Raw genomic sequence first — 22287 nt, forward strand, 5'->3', positions numbered from 1 at the left:
ACTCTATCCGATTTCTTGCTAACTCTCCATTTTATGTTAGGTAGTTTTACTCATCTTTGATGGCTTCTAGCTGATCTCAGTAGGATGTCTGATTTCTTCAGATAAAATCAGATTGGCCAGTGCCAATCCTGATCTAAGTTGGCTGATGTGGATAATGGATAGAAATCTGCTAATTTTGAAAATTAGGATATGTTTAACCTACTCAATATAGTCAATTAGATAGGCTTAAATTAGTTATTTTTGGTCATTCTGGCATGAAATCATTGTTTTTGAGATGAAATTGTTTCCTTTCAGCTTTTGGATTTCAAGTTTATATATTAAAATCAGACTGGCCAATCCTGATCCAACTTGGTTGATGTGGATAGGGATCGGCTAAGTTTGAAAATAGTATTTGCTAAGCCTACTCAATATAGTCAATTTAGATAGACTTAAATTAGTTATTTCTGGCTACTGTGGCAGAAAACAGTGTTTTTGACCTGAAATTGTTTCCTCTCAACTCATGGATTTCCAGATTATATGTTGAAATCAGTCAGATCAATCTTGATCCAACTTGGTAGATGCAGATAGGGATCAATTAATTTTGAAAATTAGGCTGTTTAGCCTACTCAGTATAGTCCATATAGATAAACTCAAATTATTTATATTTGGTTGTTCTGGTGGGAAAGTGTTTTGGACCTGAAATTGTTTCCTTTCATCTCCTGGATTTCCTGGTTATATATTGAAACCAGATTGGTCAATCCTGATCCAGCTTGGTTGATTTGAATACGATCCAGCTAATTTTAAAAACTAGGATATATTTAGCCTTCTCAATGTTGTCAATCTAGATAGACTCAAATTTGTAATTTTGGCCGTTCTTGCAGGAAATCCTTTTTTTTGGACCTGAAATTGTTTCCTTCCATGGTGGCAAAAAGGCGAATACGCTCGCCCCAGTACCCCGTAAAATTGTTTCCTTCCAGCTCCTTGATTTCCAGGTTAATTTTAAAACCAATTTATGATTGAAAAAATTAAGCACAAAGATAGAGTGCCACTGGCTCAAAGATAATGAAACTTAGTTTTCCACAGATATATTTGGATTTATAACCTTTCAAGGATATAGTGGCCAACTGATTTTGGATCTAACAAAATATATAATCATCATCTATTGAACTCCATATAAAATAAACATGCATTCTAGTTCTTTGTTGCATTGTGCAAGAATGGTTGAAAGTGATGACCATTATAATTGGATTATTATGGTATAACTTTATATGCCCGTAGAACCCAATCCAAGCTCCGGTATTGGCTGGTTGAACCAAGTAAGCTCATATGCGACCAAGAGCTAGACTTTTCTGCCTTTGCATTCGACTTGAGATTACATTTCTTCGTTTTGGTTACTTTTCCTAAATATTAAATTTCTCCCATAATAATCTGATGTAGGTCATTAATCTCTGGGGGCAATCACCTTACTTGCATCAATACATCCTTTATATGAATGCGCCCTTGCATGATAGGGGACGGGATCCTCTGGACCGTACCTCCGGTCCGTTCCTAGACCAGGGGTCGCTCATTGGTGGGATCCTATGAACCCTACTTGTATAACATATTATGGGGTCCATAATCCCATCAATGAATGGTGTGGTCCATCTTCTAGACTGCATTTTGCGGTCCAGAAGATCTATGCTCGCATGATAGAGGAGGTCCTTGCTTGAGGCTGTATTTTGAAGATTGATCATACTTACTGTTCGACCCTACTAAAGATTCATAAGACTCGAGATTCATGATTTTTATCCAAACACACTCATTTTCTACTAAGTATGTTGCCATACAAAAGTGGTTTAATAGAACATTAAATAGATATAAGTGCCTCTATGCCAGTATTAGGGATTCACCAAAAATTAACATCAAAAACTTGTTGGACACATTTCAATCATGGTTCAAAATTTGATATTGTAGTCAAATTAAACTGATGCTGTTAATGTACTCTGCAGATTTCAAACGCATGTCTTATGTTGATAATTGTCGTCACCTTTCTGCATCTGAAGAATCCACTTTCATTTTTCACTTTTCAGTAGGTGATCAATATTGCTTGTCTTTTTTTTACTTTATTGTTTCAGGTGACTTTATGACGTGTTATAACATTTGTAAGCTAATTTTTGTTTGATTATGCAGGCCAAACCATTCTAAGCTGGTCGTCTCTTCAATGGAGATGATCATGGTGGCAATAGTTATAGAGGAGAGTGGAGATATTTCCTCGGAGTTAATTTCATGTCTCCTGGATAGTGTTAGAGATGATGATAAAGTAACTGTCTCCCTTTTAATTTTTGTGGTCTCATACTGAGGCTGTTTATCTAATCTAACTTTTGGGTTGCCCTCAGGGTATCTTGCCTGTTGTGCGTAAGGTAGGGGAAAAAGTTATCAGGAATTGTGCTGCGAAATTAAAACCACATTTTCTGAAATTATCACAATCTGTTGCCTCATTTTCTAATAATAGTAGTAAAGTTGTAGATTCCATATGTCAAGAATCTTATGGTAGAATAACGCAAAATAACACGAATTCAGGTGAAATTATGGTGTGTATGGCCTGGTTATTGTTCGTTAATTTCAGACATTTTTTGCAACCGAAAACTTGGACATGCATGACTTCTGTGGGATATACCTGGGCATTTGTGTAACAAGTAGCAGTTAATATATATATATATATATATATATATATATTTGCAAATTAAGAGTTGGAGGAAATTCACTTTTTTTTCCTCCCTAAAAAAGATTCATTCTCTCTCTTCTTGATAGCATATATTTGATGACTCTCCTGTTTGCCTTATTCCTTATCTCATCTGTGCTTGCCAAAGACCCTAGGAAGGTGGTGCCTAAACTGGACTTTGGTCTTGCTTTTTGGAGAGGATCCTTTTCAACTAAACATTCACAATTAATGCATATCACTATTCAATCCTTCTTGCAAATACTTGGAAATATATTTTGATTAGCAACTTGGTTGTTTTGGGAATATAGAGTATAAACTTTAACTGGCAATCCTTCTCTCCCAATTTGGAGGTAAGAGATGATGCCTTAATGACCACTACAATTTTGTTTTGTGATATTGTGAGTTGAACCAACAAATTCAAGGGAATCTCTAAACCAATTAACTCACTGATCGGCTCCACAAACTCAATGCATGTGCAAATTGCTTTATTGAGTGCTAACTGAAGAAACAACAAACTCTCATCCCAAGTTTGTGGATGACTCAATTCCACAAGTAGCAAGAAGATCAGTTCTTATTCAAAAGAGATGAGTTACTTATTGCATTTCTTTAGACTCTTGCGTTAGTAAATCTTTTACAATTGTATGTGGGGCTTTCGAAGTCTTGTGTGATGGTCATGTGTTCCTAGACTAAAAGAGCATATTCTGCTTAATGTATTAAATGACAAATAGGAACCAACCCATGTAAAAAATTCAAGCTAGCAAAGATGATATATAATACATAGATGACTATGTGGTTGCATGTAAAGTGATTAAAAAATACTACTATCTGGAAGTAATTATGTATTATTCTAATTGAAGTTTAAATGAAAGAAATGAGTTAGTTGATGTCAACATGTTCAAAGACAAACAATTGTATAAGTGAGCAAGTTGGATGAATTAAAGTTGTATTTATGTTATTAAAATGATCTAAAAGATCACAAAGTAATACTAGTGAGTCTTTGAGGGGGGTGGGGTGCAAATTCAGGGTTGGATTGCACTGAATCATATTGACTCATGTGCGGACACGGTTTGTGCGTAAATGCCAAATCAATCGGGGCAAAATTCGCCCAAGTGGAATAACCAATGTTTTGCCATGTAAACCTTTTGCTGCTGTGTAGTGTAACGGATGCATTAAGTTTGAAATTAATGCAGAATCTAAACGTCCGAGTAATAATGAGTGAAATAGTAGACGTTTCGTTGCTCGGCTAGTAATAGTCATTAATCGACCATTAACGCTGTCATTTATCTGAGCTCCTATATAAGGAGGTTGCGATCACAGGCAGAGGATAGACACGCAACGAAGCAAACAGAAGCTCTCCACCTCATTCCCCTCCTCTGTCGTGCAACTCCTGCTCGGCAGAGTGCCCGTGATAGTAATCGGGTGCCACTCAGTTCGTCGTGACCACCAGTGCTTGGTGAAGTTCACTGTAATCGTTGTATTCTGGGAAACAGATGACGCGAGTAAACTTCGAAACACTGCCGAAGGTAGGGCGAATCTGTTTCAAGGAAACTGCGACTCTCGCAGACCTCGGTCCTTTGCTCGCTCTGTTCTGCAAGTCCTGCTCGGCGTCGAAGCCTGGCCGACCACTCGCTTGGTCTCTGTGCTCGACCTGCCACTACGCCCGGCCTGTCTGCTTCGCCCAATCAGTCAGTCTGCGCTCGACCTACCACTACGCCCGGCCTGTCTACTTCGCCCGATCGACCTGTCTGCTTTGATCAATCTGTCCGCTCTTTGCTTGTCTGCCGCCCGACCTGTCTACTTTGATCGATCTGTCCGCGCTCGGCTAGACTGCTTCGCCCGACCGGCTTGTTTGCTTGTCTGCTCGCCCGATAGGCCAGTTTGTTTACCCGACCTGTCTCCTCGCCCGATCGGCCAGTCTGTTCGCCTGACCTGCTCGCCCGACAGTACTGTTCGGACGGCTGCTCTGTATGATCGAACTCGATACTCCCGACTGCTCAGCTCGGCAACACAGACCTGCTGCTCAGCAGATATGCCCGCTCAACGACTTAGTCCGATGTATTGCTCTTCGGCACGTAGCAGAAATCAGTCTCTGCTGGCAGGCTGAGATTATCCGCTTAGGTCATCTCTATTGTAAGTTGAATTTAAATTCTGTAATTTTAAATTTAGCTAAGTCTCCAAAATCTCCGGCTACATATTGTTTGTATCCAACATTTACAATCATCATCTATTAGCAGATATGTTCTCTCATGTGGCCTCACAAACTTCATGTCATCACATTTTTTTTATCTTTTTGTATCTATTGTTACAGATTATTTTTTTTTTCTTTCTCAACACGCTCCTTGGGTGTCACATGTTTGCCAAGAGGATGCTATCTAGTTTTAGTAATCTTAATGACTATCTCTGTGTAGTTTTGTTAGATAATTCATCATCGATTTTTTTTTTTTTTAACATTTCATTTGATTATCTATCAGGGCCGGACCTATAGTGTAACAAGTGAGGCAAGTGCCTCAGGCCCAAAAAAATTTGGGGCACCAAATTTTTTTAAAAAACTTATTAGTTTTATATGTTCGTGAACTTATTTTTAAGAAGTTCATAAGTAATAGTTGATAAATAAGTCATATCTAAATTTGTATCCAAAAAAATATTCTATCTTAGTTTTAAACGTGATTATGTAGAAAAGAAATTGGCCGATTCAAAAAACGTTAAATAAGAGAGAAGAAATCAACAAATTCATCAAACATTTACATGTTGAAGAGAGGGAGGAGCTTATTTCTTTTCTCTAAGAGTTCAAAAAAAATTTAGATTTGATCAAAACATGGTTATAGTTGAACATATTGTAAGTAAAATAGGAATTGAACCTATTTTTTGAGAAAAATGCATCATTCGAAAAAAAAAAGATAATTTGATGAGATCAACAGTGAAAAGATATCTCAATCTTCTAAAGAATCTTTTTGAGTTAATTATTTAATATTTATAATTGATCCAGCTCTTTCTTCACTTGAAATTTGGTTTGAGCAATTTCAAAAGTACGAAAAAACCTTTGGATTTTTATTTAGTTTGGAGAAGTTGTTGTCTATTAATGATGATGATCTCTTGAGCTCATATGTCAATTTTCAAAATTCATTAACACATGATGGGTGTTTCGATGTTGATGTATCAGATTTATTTCTAAAACTAGAGTTATTAAGACACTCATTATCTGGAGAAGCAACAAGAACAATTAGTGTGCTGAATTATTTAAAAATAATGGATGATTGTTATTCAAATGACTACACCGCTTATTGAGTTTTGTTGACTATACCAGTTATAATTACATCTGTCGAAAGGAGTTTTTTCAAGTTAAAATTGATTAAAATTGATCTTGGATCAACTATGTCGCAAGAAAGACTAAATGGGTTAGCTATATTATCGATTGAGAAAACAATCATTGAGAAAGTTAATTATGCAAATTTAATCAATACTTTTAATTCAAAAAATACGAGACAAATAATATTCAAGTACTAGTTCGGAACATGAATTTTATATTTTGTTTGGATTTTTTTTTGTTTTTTAAGTATTTACTTACGACATTATTTTTGATGATATATTTTATCTATATTTTATTCTTAGATTTTATGTTTCAAATATTATTATATTTATATTGATAAAAATATATGAATATTAAACTTTGAGGGCATCATATTTTGTGCTCGCCTCAGGTCTCAAAATCTCAGATCCGGCACTGTTATCTATTTATTAGTCTTTCAGGCAGATGTCAACAATTGTCTGAAATGACGGTTTCTGATGGGTTTCTTCAGGTGCTAAATGGATGTTGATTCCTTATATTTCAGGAATCTGCAAAGGTTGAAGAAATGAGACTTGAAGAAGGTACTGCTCCTGAGAAAATACTTAACTCAGTGAAGAGCAATGGTATTGGTGAATCAACATTTGGATCCTCTTAAACGGCGATCTATCCAAATCAGCTGCTCCAGCTGACAAAGATGTTTCAGGAAAGGTGGGACCAAAAGATGTGAAGCTAGAGGCTGTTTCAGTTCTTGAATCCCACAAAACTAATGGTAATTATGCTCCTCCTCTGCTTTTTGTGAGATGGTACTGCTTGTTTTCGGATATATGACACACTAAAGATCAAAGAACAATAAATATACATGATTTGCCTCTGCTTGTGCAGCAGACACTGCAAATGATACAAATTCGTTCTCAGACAAAATGAAAATTCCAATTGCAACTCGACAAAAACGAGGCCGATTTAGTTCAAAGCTATCTGCAGCAAAACAATCTGTTTCTCCTTTGCAAGAGAAAGTATCTAAGGTGGTTGACAAAAGTTGTTCTCCCAAAGATATTGAGTTGAAAGAACCAGATAGTGAGGATTCTGCCAATGTCAAACAAACAACTGTTTCAAAAGGCTTGGTGGAGAAATCCCAAAGGAGAAGAGGTTTAAAGGGTTCAAGAAGCAATACTAATGATGAACATACTTTACAAAAACTACAGAGATCCACAATTAAGCAGCATGACACACTCAAGTCTCAAGATGATACATCTAGGGAGCCGGTTGTAAAGGTGTTGTCTTCATCCACTGACTTGGGACTTTATTTTCATTTATCATGCCATTAGACAATTAACACAAGTTGCCACAGCACCTTGACGAGAAAATGTATGTTCTGACATTCAATATCAAAAAAAGATGTGACCCTGACATGCCACTCAATTTTTATACTTTCCCTTCTGGTTGGATAATGCATATTGGAACCCAACCAGGGTACTATGTCTTGTTTGTTTGTCTGTTTGATTGTTTTTTCTATATGTATTTTTTTCTATGTCTATTTGTTTAACTTCCAATTTCTTTGGTTAGAACTTGTATAGTTTTGGTTATATTGCAACTTGTAACTTCTGAATTTATAGAAGTCTAGTTGGTTATAAATAGTTCATTTAATATAAGTTGTTAGACTTGATTTTTACCGTTTGTCCTTTATACTCAATGACCATTATCTATTCAAATAGTCATCTAATAATCTAATATGTCCATTTATTCATATTAAATTATGGACTAAAATAGGACTAACGTTGAGACTTTAGTCTATAATCATTTTCTTGTGGATTAGGATGATTTGGAGCCACTGTTATTTTGTTCAAACTAATTCTTATACAGTTTAGACATTTATTTTGCAAATTTTTTTCTTCTGTGTTGCCATGATTCATTTTCCCTCATATAGTTCATAAAGACAAAGTTTGATTTGTGTTGTATTCATTTAGATTTACGGAACACGAATGTGCAAGAAAGAAGTTGGCAAGAACCTTGTTGGTTCCAAAATTAGTGTATGGTGGCCAATGGATAAGAAGTGAGTATATTTTTCTAAATATCCAAGCTTCTCTTATTTGTATAAAATCTTCTTCTGTAATTTTCTGTTGATCTATGCAATTCACTGTTCCAAATAATTTCCCTTTAAGCCAAATGCATGTTTGTTGTAAATTCTGAAAAGTCACTTCCTGGTTGGGTTTGCAGGAGAGAACAGAATAATATGGATGTGCTGCTGGTGGTTGTGTATTATCTCCATGTGCCATGTGTTATACTGCATGCCTTCTCTAAATTTATTTAGAATTGGCTATTTGATGTTGTCAGTTAAATGCATTACTGTGACATGATTGCCTTATTTATTTTCCTTTGTTAGATTTAGTTACCCATTATTATCTATAACCAAGCCATTATTTGATTCCCATCTGCCCAGTTTCTTTCGGATATTTTCTCATACATATAGGAATGCTTTACTCAATCAGCAAAAATAGCAATTATATGTACACCTCACTTTTCCTACATATCAACCTCCGAACCTGCAGCTATGGTTGTTGGACCCTTTGGTTTTATCACAGGTTTAAAATTTGATTCGTATCGAGATTTCAGTCCTATATTGAAATTATACTATTTCGGTATCGTGTTGTGTCAATATGGTTTCGATATTTTTTATTTATATATAGTAATTATTAGATAAATATGTTTATTGTGTATAATTTTAAAAAAATTATATATTGATTTTATATAAATTCTCTATTATTGAACAACTTAATATCATTAGAAAAAATAATTAAATATATATTTTTTTTAAAAAAATTGATCTATTAATAGTTCGAATTAAAATTAAATATAGTTTACTAATATTGGAAAAAGTGATATGAATCAGGTAAAAACATTGATTCTCGTAATATTTTACCTAGGTTAACTCTATAGTTTTCCAATGTCCAAATTAAATATCATAATTATATAAATTAATATAATGATGTTATTTTTTAAATAATAATTATATAAATTATTTATTTATTCATTTAATTAATTAATTATTAATTTAAATAATATATATTTAAAATAGTAAAAAATTATTAGAATATCAATTAAACATTAAAACAGTAAAAAATATAAAATAATTAAAGAAAAATATCAAGAATATAAATTTGATTTATTATAATTTTATAAAACAAAATTTATAATTTTTTTAGATTTTTTAAAAAAATACATATATTTTTTTAAAATTTAAAACAGTAAAAATAAATTCAAAATATCAATTAATAAAATTTATTATTATTTTTTAAAATTTGAAATATATATATTTTATTTTATCGAGATAATTTAATTAGGGTTTATGAATGCTTCTTCATAATATCATACTTAAGTGATAATTGTTTAAATTATTTAAATCATAATATTAATTTTGAACAGTAAATTTGGTGGTGCCTTTGCGAGCGAGGCCTCCGGCGGCGTTGGAGACATTAGGTGACGCATCCAGGTGCACCTGAAGTGTTCGGCGACGCATCCGGACTCACCCTCGCGAAGCGTGTGTGTGACGCGATGACGGCTTGAAATGGCTGCGTGTAAGGTGCCGATTTTGCTTCCCCGACAGAATGGTAAAAATCGTCCGCGACACAGAATGATATTTCAATCGCGGGTTTTATCCCTTTTTTTTTACTCTGTTAATTGTTCTTGTGTACATCTAGTGAGGGACATGAATTAGGTGATTTGGCTAAGGTGAATTTGCATTACTATGTTTCTCTTTCTTCCATTGAGTTTAAATTTGCATCAATTGTACCATTATATCCTAGCATGTTTGTTCCCAAAGTTAAATTGGTATTACTTAACTATTATTTTAGTTGAATTGTTTAGTTTGGAATAAGGATTTTCTTTCTGCAGGTTCTACAATGGTGTTGTTGATTCTTATGACAATATTTCAAGAAAACATAAGGTATAAATGATGCCAGCTTCTACATGTTGCTTTTGTTTGTTCTGCAATCTAGTATAACATGCGAGTTTTATTTGTTTTGCAACATTTTTATTTTGTTCAGATTACCTATATTGATGGTGAGGTAGAAAGATTATTATTGAGTAAAGAATGCTGGAAATTGATTAAAGATGGAAGCAAACAGGATACGGTTTGTGAAGCATTCCAAACCTCTCATATTTAAGTGGTATGGTGCTTTGTGCTAACTTTTACTGATTTGATCTGCAGAAACAAAGAGAAGACTCCAACAATCAATGATACTTCTCCAGAAGAGTATGTTACATTTCATGTGACTAAAATTGTTCTGAATTGAAGTTCTTCTTTTAGTATTTTCAGTGTTAACCTTACATTTCCTTGATTTATTTTCAGCATGTTCGTCAAGATGATTATTTAATTGTTCACATTAGTCTGTCATTATTTGCTCTGAAAACTGTTCTAACCTGGAGTTGCCGTTTCTCTATGGATTCCTGGTGTTTCTGAACTTTGTTTTAACTTTCAAATGCAAACAAATTCCTTCTCTTTTCGGTCATCTTTTTGAAATTGTATATCTTGCATAACTTTAGTGAGCTTAATATGCAATTAGTTCAATTTGAGCAGAATGAACCAAAGGGTTCACAACTTCGAAAGTAACATAATATTTTATATTTCAATTTCACATTCTTCTTATCAATGTAAAAAATTGTCATTGTGCAACTCACATCAAGTGTATCTGATTAATTGAAAACATTTGGTTTATTTTGGCTTGGTTTTTGAAAGAGAGATTATCTTATTTTACAAACATTCAGAAAATTAATTTATTTTCCAATTGGTTTGGTTCATTTCTGATTGGGCTTGTTTGAGTTACAACTGAAGACTAAACAGAAGAATTGTGTATATTGTTACTCAGCCCTATGGTAGTTATGCTTTGAAACACCTTTGGAAATTTCTTAAACAATAATGATCGGCTCGGTTTTTAGTACGATTCTATTTGTTTTACTTATTTTTAGGGTCTTTATATATATATATATATATATATATATATATATATATATATATATATATATATAAATTGCAATTCACTCCTGTTTTATTATGTCACTTATATATTTAGTTCTTTGCATGCTGCTACAAAATTGTGGGTTTTCTGTTTTATTCAGAAACAAAATTTTCGCTGCTTACCTATAATCTAGGTTCCTTGACTTGGGAATATTTTTGACAGTAAGCAGCATGAGTTTTTATTTGAACTACATGATACTTTAGAAGATTGCTTGACTCTAGTCTTCTAGATTAAATTATATTGTAATAAGTTTCTCTGAAATAGAACATTGCTTTGCAAAACTTAACAAGAATTTGGTGTTTCAGCTAGTAAAGTGCAGTATGTTTTTTTCTTCTTTCTTTTTTGAATAGAGGTTGTTTTATTGTGGTTTGTTATGTTAAAAAATGTTGGTGTTTGAACAAGGCCAAAAAGGAAATAAGCGAAAGTTACATCAACTTCCACCTCAAAGGCTAATAAAGAGCCAATTGCAAAAAGGTTGATAATTACTATACTTCAATTGTTGTTTGTTACCCAGTGTATTGGAGTGTAATAATTTACCGATGTTATTGTTTTCAATTGAACAAGGCCAAAAAGGAAACAGGTGACAGTAACATCAACTTCCACCTCAAAGGAAACTGATAAAGAACCGACTGCAAAAAGGTCGATAATAGCTATATACTTCAATCCTTGTTTGATACCCAGTTTATTGGAGTGTAATAATTTACCTTTAAAACCAGTGGCACAGCCGCTGGATCTGGCCATTGCCGCAGAGGTAGACCACCTAAAGCTGCCTCTTCAAACCTTCATGATACCACCAGCTCTTCGAGTAAAATAACAGAGAGAGTTGCAAGCAAATTGAAAGATGGCACTGCTGAGCCTGACCCCAAGCGACCCCAAGCTTAAGGAGGAGCTTGTGAAGCCTAAGGATAGCAGTTTGATGGACAATCAATGTACCAATATACCTGGGACTGGGGTGAAGGATGACGATTCCAAATCTGGCAGGAAATCTATTGATGGCACATTTAAGTTTGTTGGTAGGAAGTGTTAGAGTGTATACTAAAAGCCTAGCTTTAGTAAACATTTATTTGTTGAAATAAAAGAATCACATTGGTCAATATCTGCATTTATTTGTTAAATGTAATTGTTCAATTAATTTATATAATAGATAACATGGAGTGTGGTGTCACACTAAGAAGATCATGTTGTCGATCGGTTCTCTATAAATTATAAACAGTTGCTCGCGACTAAGATGGAAAAGAACAAACCATCAGAATAGTCGTAGTGTAATTAAGTATTAGTTTATCTTGACTAATAAATTACACTGATACACTTTAAGTGTATTGAGTAGGATCATTAAGGTAAATTCCTTTTGTACTGATTTAGTAAAAAAAACTAAACCTTAGTTATTATGAAAGTGTGTGCTCTTAATCCTAATATAATAACAAGCACATATATTTAATATTTATTTCTTTGACTTATCAAAGGGTGAGGTTTAGCTCGATAAATCAATATACCCGATAAGTTGGGAAATAATATTACTTATAGTGTGTGTTGTTGATTATAGAAGGAATATGTGTCCTAGTTATCTAGGTTGAGAATGCCCCCAAGAGGAGCTCATAAGGATTGTCATGTTAAACCCTACAGGTGGACCTAGTCTGACATGACAATAAAGTTGAGTGGTACTACTGTTGGAGCTAGATATTAATTAAGTGTGTTGTCAGTAACTTACTTAATTAGTGGACATTCGAAATCTTAAACACAGGGAGACTAACACACTCATGATAAGAAGGAGCCCATAATGTAATTTGGGATTGGTGCGGTAGTGCGGTAATAACTCTCTAGTGGAATGAGTTGTTATCGATGAACTTGAGTTGTGTGTTCGGGACGAGCACGGGATACTCAAACTCATCGGAAGGCCAAAATCAATTTCTCCTCTAGGTCCCTGTCGTAGCCTCATTATAGCCTCAAGTCCATCCAAATGTAAGACTCTTCTTAGTGTCCAAGAAGGGGGCCGGACCATTGCTTGGTGACCAAACAATGGCCGGCCACATCCTCTTATAGGGGCCGGCCCCATTGCTTGGTGACCAAGCTTGTAGGGGCCGGCCAAGATTAATTCAAATAGGAGGGGTGTTTTGAATTTTTAAAATCTTCTCTGTGTAGAAAACTATAAGTTTTAAAAGAGAGATTTCAATTTTTTAAAAAAAACTTTCCTTATTTGAATTAGGCCACATGTTTTAATAGAGAGTTTCCTTTTTTAACCATCCTCATGGTTTAAGAAAAAAAGGGAGATAAGTTTTAAAATTAAAATTTTCTATCATCATGTTAAAAAAGAAAATTTTATAAGAGAAGTTTTAATTTTTAAAAACTTTCTTTTTTTAACTCTAGAAAAGAGAGCTTGTAAAATTTTATAAGAGTTTTTTCTCTTGTAAAATTTTATAAAAAAATTATTATTTCTTTCTTAAATATGGTGGCCGACCACCTTGCTTAGTGCCCAAGCAAGGGGCCGACCAAACTTAATCCTAAACCATATAGGATTGATCACAACCATTGATTGGTGATTGATTCAATCAAGAGGAAAGAAAAGGAAAAATAAAAAGGAAAAAGGAAAAATTGTTGGATGATTTTATTTTTTGTAAAAGGTTTTTCCTTATTTGCCTTGGACAAGTAATATAAAAGAAGGGGTGAGGGGGCTTCATGTGACACAACTCTTATTCTATTGCTTGGAGGTCTTTTGGTGGTTGGCCCTCTCCCTTCTCCCTTTCCCTTTGCTCTCTTCTCCTTGGTGGTGGTGGTGGTGGCCGAATCTTGGAGGAAGAGAAAAGACTCTTTTGGGTGGTGTTCATCTTGGAGGATCGTCGTCCACACGAGGTCCAAGGCGAGGCGAGGAATACGACAGAAGATCTGGAGGTCATTAGCTTACAAAGAGAAGGTATAACTAGTAAATTTCTTCCGCATCATACTAGTTATTTTCTTTGTAAGAATTCTAAATACAAGAGACAATTAGATCTAGTTTATCGAATTTATTTTTTGATTTTGTGTTTTCTTCTTTTTCGAATTTGTGATTCGATTGTTGTTTTTGGTTAACCTAGAGTTATTTAAGGAAATAAATATTAGCTTTCCTTAAAAGACTTTGCCTAGGCGGCGGTGGTTGCTCCCATATCCAAGAAGGCTATGTGCCTCGCCATGCAATCCTGGAAGTCAATTTTGAAAATTAATATTTATGGAATTAATAACTTAGGTAGATTTGAATCAATAGTATCAAGTTCCGCTTGCGATTCAAATCTAAACCATTAAGAACAGATAAGTTAAATTTAGAATCAATAATGTTAAGTTCTGTCTGCGATTCCTTATTTAACTTCTAAAGAACACAATTGGTTATTTAAGGAAAGATTCGACACTTGTACAAAAAATTTTATACAGTGGAATCGGTACGTTTTCCTAGGATTAACCAACAAAAAAGTTAGAAGGGATTCCCTAAAAGGCAAACCAATCAGTGACAATTCAGATTCAGTGTTGAAAATAAAGGGCGTTAGAATCAGGCATTGTGACAAAGGCAAATATTGCTTCTGGGAAGGGGAGAGTCAAGTTTAGAGGATCTGAGAAACCACGGAAGGTTTGGCCAAATTTGAGTGGGATGCCACGGAGTGATGCCTCTACTGGGCAGAAAAGGAAGAGAAAGAGATGAACCTGAGTATCTAATGACTAATGATATAGACGATACAAATTCCAGGATTTCATGATCAGGCTCAAAATCAATCACTGTAGTTTTACCATTTGAGAACTGAGACCCCTGACTAGAATTGTGGATGCAAGGCTTGCAATGCTTGACTACTGTAGTGCTCCAACCATATGGATGGAAAAATAAACTAATTTCTCACGTTTGATGCCAGTGAAGTCCAACGCCCTCTTTTTGTATAGTTCGATTACTCACATCTGACTAGGTCAGAAGTGAGTAATCACTTTTCAGAAGTGGGTAACCACTTCTAACCATGGCGTTGTATCCCCATTGTGTAATCACCTCTCTGTTTCTACATGTTACCATTTTAGCTTTTCACGTGTAATTAACATCAGTGGCACGTAATCAAGGCAGCAATTTTCTTGTTTTTAAGTTTATGCAGTCGTTTAACTGCTTAATTATTTATATGTTTGCGTCATAATTGAGCGGTCTTTTAATTATTTTACGTTGTAAGATGACGTGCAGTATTTGCTACTCACGGCCATGGAAATTACGTTGAGCAATTTTCATGATTGCGTTCTTTAATTACGTATTTGACTTGTGTGGCTATAAGTCGATCATTTATTTAATTTGGGGATAGGCTGTGAGGAGTGTGAGCGGAATTATCTTTTCTAAAAAAAAATAAGCCATATGCAAAAGTAGTATGAAAAAAAAATTCACATTTTTATAACTTTCTGATGCAAATGCTTCAGTTTTCCAAAGTTTGGATTCTTCTTCTGCGCTCTTACCAAACTTGTTTTAAATCGCTCTTGTTTGTTTCTTCGACACAGCTACGGAAGAATCGCAGAGAGAATGAAAGCCGGCCTTGCAGGAGTTGAAAGAATCAACTTGTTTTAAATCGCTCTTGTTTGTTTCTTCGACACAGCCAAGGAGGGAAAGAATCGCAGAGAGAATGAAAGCCGGCCTTGCAGGAGTTGAAAGAATCAACTTGTTTTAAATCGCTCTTGTTTGTTTCTTCGACACAGCTAAGGAGGGAAAGAATCGCAGAGAGAATGAAAGCCGGCCTTGCAGGAGCAACTTGTTTCTTCACAAACCCGCTGTTATGTTAATTGTGAGAAGACTTTGAATTGAATGCCAAGGGCGCTGATAGATCTTGCATGTCAAAAAAGAGCATAGAGGAAAGAAAACGCCAACAATCGGATCAGATAACAATCTTAGCACAGACACTTCAACACTGAAGTCAAATAAGTATCCTAGAGGAAATGGGATGCAGTGAGTAGTATTAATGAAAAGTTGTCTACAAGTGTGTAATGTGGTATTGCGAGCCTTTAGGAGAAGTAGTGTCAATTTTACTTTGTACACAAATATCAATGTATTTCTAAAAAAGATTGATCATTCTGATCATTCTTACATTTTGACATCTTTCCGAAAATAGACCTACCATTTCTATGCTTCACGGGTTAGAAACTTTCATTATAAAGATTGAACAGAGAATATTCCTTTTATTCTTTGACAATTGTTACACAAAATACTAAAAAGAAATATTAGGTTGTTGGACTAAGAGATCCTTAATATGTTTTACTGGTAGGACGACCGAGTCCCCTTTGTCATCCGATCGACCCTCGCTCATGGTTGGGGTTGGGCCCCTCGAGGATGATGAGCCTCTCGAGGACTTGACTTTCACCCAGCCTTTTTACTCGGCCAAGGAGTTCGGTCCGATCGGATCGTATGCCTAGCATGTATAATTGAATCGAAGGTTCGATCGGCTAAACCACTTGGTCGCGACACTTGACTTAGCTCTGAATGACACTAATATAACTCGAGTTTTCATCGATCCTGAGGGACTCGGGATACGATCAGATCAAAAGTCCAATCGGCTAGACCACTCGGTCAAGATATATGATTATGCTAGCTCTGAGTGTTGACTCTTCTTTGATCCTAACTGCCACCTCAATTGGTTTTCCTGACTTAAAACTCGACTCGGAGGGCCCACGCCATTCATCGTTTCATATGAGAGATCATTGACTACATTAAATTCGAGCGTAGATCCGTAAAAGTACAGTCCAAAAAATGGATCACTTTATTTATTGGTAGGATTCTATGAACCTCACCTGTTATACAAGTAGAGTTCATGGGATTCCACCATTGAGCGGACAGGGGTAGTAGATAAGCACACTATTATTAATCATCTTCGCATGATGCAGTGCAGATCTGAGCATGAGCAGCCTCGGTGGCGCCAGTTGTCGGCGATATATGCGTCTCCAGTCCAGAGGTACGTAAGCTCACTATCAAATAAAACAGGTTGCATTTAGTTAATTAGATTGGTAATTAAGACGATCGACGATACTGCCAAAACAAATTCAATTTGTACGTTGCTGCAGAGCGGTCTAGGAAGTATCAATGAGACGGCGGCCTGACGGCGCCGGAGCGGAAGGTGGCGAAGCTGATGGAGGAAATGGGCTCGATCGACCGTGAAGTGAAGTACCTGCAGGGGAAGGGCCTCTGCCTCATGCCCATCTCCGTCATCTCCTGTTACCCCCCGGCCATGCACCCAGCTCAACCGCCGCTCAGTCCCCCGCCCTCTTCCCCCAGCATGTCCACCGCCGCCGGCGGCACCTCAAGACACTGATTTTAGATCACTTACGTTATCGAGCCTACTCTACCGTGTTGGCTCTCGATCGATTTTTGCTCCTGGAATCGGAACATGGTTAATTCTTTGACTAATCTTTTGCTGTTCATCGGCTTTTTCCTTTTCCTTTTATTTGCATGGTGTTTCTGGGTGATCTCCTTAAGCTTCTTTGTTGGATTAATTATTATTTTATTAATCCTATCTGAAAATTGGAGAAAGAAAAGGGTGCGCTGGATAGGTGACGATGTGATTAACTGGCAGAATACTTGTAAAGGAGAGAAAATGATGAACTAGAATAAGAAAAGAATTTCGAGTGTCTTTCTCTACTCTCCATATCACACAAGAGAGTAGAATAAGCAAATGAAGAGAAGAATAGTAGAATGCGTGTGCAAGACATTTTACCTTGCTTTTTTCAAGATTCGAACTTATGATCTTTTGATCATATAACAATAACTTTACCGTTGTGCCAAGGCTTCTTTTCACAATCAAAATCGACATAAATCAAATAGTAAAATAATACTTCAAAATCTATTATATTTATTGTTATGTTTATACATGTATATTATATTTAATCTTTCCATTATTGTTTAGATAACTTGTATAAATAAGTCATGTATATTATAAATTATTCTCTATTCTATTTTTTTTATCTATTAGTTTCAAGTTTCAACATGGTATCAGAGTCATCTTCTCTTCCTCCTAATTTTTGTCTTCCAAATTTTTGTTACAGCAGCTAAAGGAGTTTCTACATCGAGGTTTGATATCATCGTCTACAATGCGACAACCTCTGCAATTTTGACAATGACAACTTCAGCAACAGCAGCTCTTCTTCTCTTTTCATCAACAACTCTTTTCCATCAACACTAGTAACTTCGATAACGTCAATCGTAGTAAGACAAAGTTATTATTTGTTCGTTTTATATCTCTTTTTTTTTTCTTTCTGTTTTTTCCCATTTATGTTAAGAAAAAAAAAAGAAAAAAAAGCAAGAAAAGAATAGAGAAAGAAAAAAAATGAGCAGAAAAAAAAGGAAAAAAAAATAGCAGAAAAAAGAAGAAGAGCAGTACAGGAAAAAAACAGAGACAAAAAAATCGAGAAAAAAATATCTTCGGTCAATTTTATTGAGATCCCTACGCCATCATAAAATACATCTTTTCCTTTGCATATGGTTCTTTTTTCTGTTAAGCTTGACCGTGATAACTATTTACTTTGGAAATTATAATTTTTTTTCTTTACTTTGTATTCATGACTTATTTGATCATGTTGATGGTACTTCATCCTTACATCAAAAAGATGATCCATCTTATGCTATTTGGTTTCAGAAGAATCAATTAGTCTTGTATTCGTTAACTTCATCAATTACTGAGCCTATACTTCCAATGTTCATTGACTTCAACACCTTTCGTCAGATTTGAGAAGCTCTTGATCATTCTTTTGCATCCCACTCTCAAGCACAGATTCTCCAACTTCGTTTATTATTATAGTCTGTGTAATGAGGAGATGCCTCTATCAGCAAAGACGGAGCCAAGTGAAACGCTACCTGGGTTGTAGCCCGGGGTCATTTTCTGTAAATTCCTTATTACTAGGTAATGTTCTCTTTTAATTTAACCTGCGGGCCCATGTTTTTAGCTTCACAGCCCGGGTGGCATCCAAATCCAGCGAAGAAACCAGGAAAAATAAAATAAAATCCATTTTTTCACATCCATCCGATTCCTGCATCCAAATCCAACGAAGTGTCCCTCTTTCTCACATCCCCGCCTGATTTCTTCTTGATTCTTTTTCTTGCTCTTCATGTTCCGCTCCTCTCTTGATTAGTTGATTGACTGTTTGCCCGGGCTGCAACATCCTCAAGGAAGTCATCTTCCTCTTCACCGAGAACCCCTGCATCTTGTCCTCCCTCCTCCTCATCTCTCTCTTTACCAACTCCCTTTTCTTTTCCGCCTTTGAGTTTTCCACCTTCTCCCTCTTCGCCAGCAATTTCGCCGCTTTAGCTACCAGTCCACCACTAATCCCGAGAGCCCTGCCTACTCTGAACTCCTCTATCGGCCAGGTAAAAATTTTCTTGAAGAAAAATTCGAATTTAGGGTTTTTTCTATCTGCTATATTGTAGTTATTGCATCTCTATTTTCTTATTATAGTTTGGAATTTCTTTGTTTTTCCTCCATTAATTGATATCTGGTAACAATTTGTTCATTTAATGCTATTTTTTTATTTGGTCATTCTCCATTATTAACATGACTTTTTATCTAGTTATCTACAATTTGTTGATTAGTCCAGCATATGAATAGACTAAGTTGAAATTTGACTGCCAAATTTTTTTAGAAACACAAGGATATCTACTATAATTCAACGTAATGCTTTAAATTTTGATTGAGGGTCTCAAGTTTGCCCATATGTTCACATCTGTAGAAAGGAGGCAAGCAGAGGCTGCTCGTATCAGGGAGAAATACCCTGATAGAATTATAAGTAATCCATGTTATTTTTTTTTAAATAACAGTAGTTTCCATTGTCTCATGCTAATTGTTTGTATGCTATAGGTGATTGTGGAGAAAGCTGAGAGAAGTGACATACCAGACATTGTTAAAAAGAAGTTAGTTATTTCTAACACATGCTTCCTAGGATTTTGATAGCAAATACAAGCTTTTTCCTATTTGCTTGCTTTATTATTTATTCATTTATCTGTCAAGCAGCTTTATTTTAGAACAGATGTGTGTTTTTAAAGGTTTTGCTACATGATTGGAACTGCATGTGATTGTTTTATTATTTTATGGATAATTATCTTTTCTATCATATTTCAATATGGAAAGTCCTCCACGCGATTAAGTCCTTACTAGCACTGAAATGAATGATCCGCTTCTATTTAGCTAAATGTTCCATTTCCTTTTACTATGTGAAGCTAATAATGAATATCTACATTGAAATTATGACATCTTGTTGATTTCATACATTGGTACATTTCCTTAACAGCTTGATATTTTTTTTTCTTTGCTTCTCTTGCATATCGATATGTAACACAAGTTTATTTTCACTCATGTTGCAACCAAAAAATAATGCTAGATTGATTGCCAAACGTGATAAGAAGATCACGTGTGTTACCTCTTGTTATTACTAGTTAGTAGAGTTTTTAATCCTTTTATAATCCTCTTAGGAGTATGCCACTGTGGTTGCTTTGCTGTATCTTGTAATAAATGAGTTTTTGTACTTTTTAATTCAATAAATAATGTTGGATTTTTAGCTACTACTATTGTTGTTGAATCTAGGTAGGTGAAGGTGAGATTTATACTAGAAATTGTATTAGAAATAGTTCTTTAAGATTCATGAGATTCTAAGCTAATCATGTTAATGTTTATTTGTGTTAGGTTATTTTAATGTCAAATCAAGAGAGAAAAAGGGGAAACAATATTCTATCATTCTTTAAGCCAAGAATTGATAATCCTTATCATCCGAGAGGACCAAGACTAATACATTCATTCCTAATGAGGAGTTCGAACCTTCTTCTAAATCTCAAAGAGTTGAGTTTGATGAAACTTCACTTGAATGAGATCCTAGATTTCGTATTTCAATGTGGCGACATCCAGTTAATTATCATGATGAAATTAGGTGAGCTTATATTAAAATGGGTCCATATCAACCTAAATTGCAAGAGTACCCACGATCTGAATCAGGAAATCAACATCGTCGATTTCAATATACATGGTTTAAAAAATTTTCATGGTTGGAGTACTCTTCTTCAAAGGATGTAGCATTTTGTTTTCCATGTTATCTTTTTGAATTAAGTGAAGCACAACAATTTGCATTTACAGTTGAAGGGTTTAAAAGTTGGAAATGCGTTAATGATGGAGCCAAGTGTGCCTTTTTGTCTCACATGGGAAGTTCTAACTCGGTGCAGAATAAATCTGTAAAATATGTTGTTGATGTGATGAATGTAACTCAACATATAGATAAAGTTATGAATCGAGAATTTTGTGAACAGATTCGAAAGAATCAATTAAGGCTTGCAGCAACAATTGAGAGCGTTCATTGGCTTAGTTTGCAAGCATGTGGATTGAGAGGTCATGATGAAGCTTTAGATTCCCAAAATCGTGGTAATTTCATTGAGATGCTAAAACTTTTGGGAAAATGGAATGCTAGTATTGGCGATGTTATCTTATAGAAAGCTTTGGGAAATGCAAAGTATATCTCACCATATGTTCAAAAAGAAATTTTACATATTATTGGTAACAGAGTCAGAAATAAAATTCGTGATGAAATTAGAGATTTTAAGTTTTGTATTTTGGTGGATGAAGCGAAGGATGTATCTAACAAAGAACAGATGGCTATAATTTTGAGATTTGTTGATGTCCATGGCTTTTACTGGAGCGTTTTTTTCCAAATTGTACATGTTCATGACACCACAGCTGTAACACTTAAAAAAGAAATATGTGATATCCTCACTAGATATAATTTAGAAATGCATAATATGCGAGGTCAAGGGTGTGATGGTGCTAGCAACATGTCTGGTGCTTTTAATGGATTGCAAGCTTTATTTCTTAAAGATTGCCCCTATGCATATTATGTGTATTGTTTTGCCCACCGACTCCAACTAGCGTTAGTTGCAGCCGCTGAAAATGAGATCTCTATATGACTTTTCTTTTCGAATATGACGATTATTGTTAATCTTGTTACATCTTCTGCCAAACGCAATGCCGAGTTACAATCTGCTCAAGTTAATGAAATTGCACATTCTGTTGTTGCTGGTGAACGTCAGACTGGGCGAGGAGCTAATCAGATTCGTACTTTGCATCGAGCAGGAACTACTCGTTAGAGCTCCCATTTTGAATCTATTTGAGACTTAATAGATAAGTATAATGCAACTATTAATGTGCTTGAAAACATTGTCACTGATGGTTCCTCTACTTCGATGCGTGGGGAAGCTGGCGGTTCCTTAATAGTGATGAAGTCTTTTGATTTCATTTTTATTTTGCATTTGATGCATAAAATTATGGGGATCACAGATTTACTTTGTCGTGCCTTGCAACAAAAATCTC

General features: G+C 35.1%; 1 protein-coding gene across 1 annotated transcript; it reads left to right on the plus strand.

Annotated features, from left to right (window-relative positions):
- The first annotated feature begins 1847 nt into the window (after positions 1-1847).
- LOC122013618 lies at positions 1848-10200 on the plus strand. The gene is made up of 13 exons (XM_042569869.1): positions 1848-1853; positions 1968-2047; positions 2149-2278; positions 2355-2549; positions 4171-4365; positions 6511-6589; positions 6643-6735; positions 6849-7237; positions 7931-8016; positions 9662-9769; positions 9855-9906; positions 10007-10093; positions 10171-10200. Exons 1-13 carry the CDS (start codon positions 1848-1850, stop codon positions 10198-10200), a joined length of 1530 nt encoding a protein of 509 aa, XP_042425803.1.
- The last annotated feature ends 12087 nt before the right edge of the window (positions 10201-22287 follow it).

The sequence above is a fragment of the Zingiber officinale genome, chromosome 8B (genome assembly GCF_018446385.1).
Source record: "Zingiber officinale cultivar Zhangliang chromosome 8B, Zo_v1.1, whole genome shotgun sequence".
Lineage (NCBI taxonomy): Eukaryota > Viridiplantae > Streptophyta > Magnoliopsida > Zingiberales > Zingiberaceae > Zingiber > Zingiber officinale.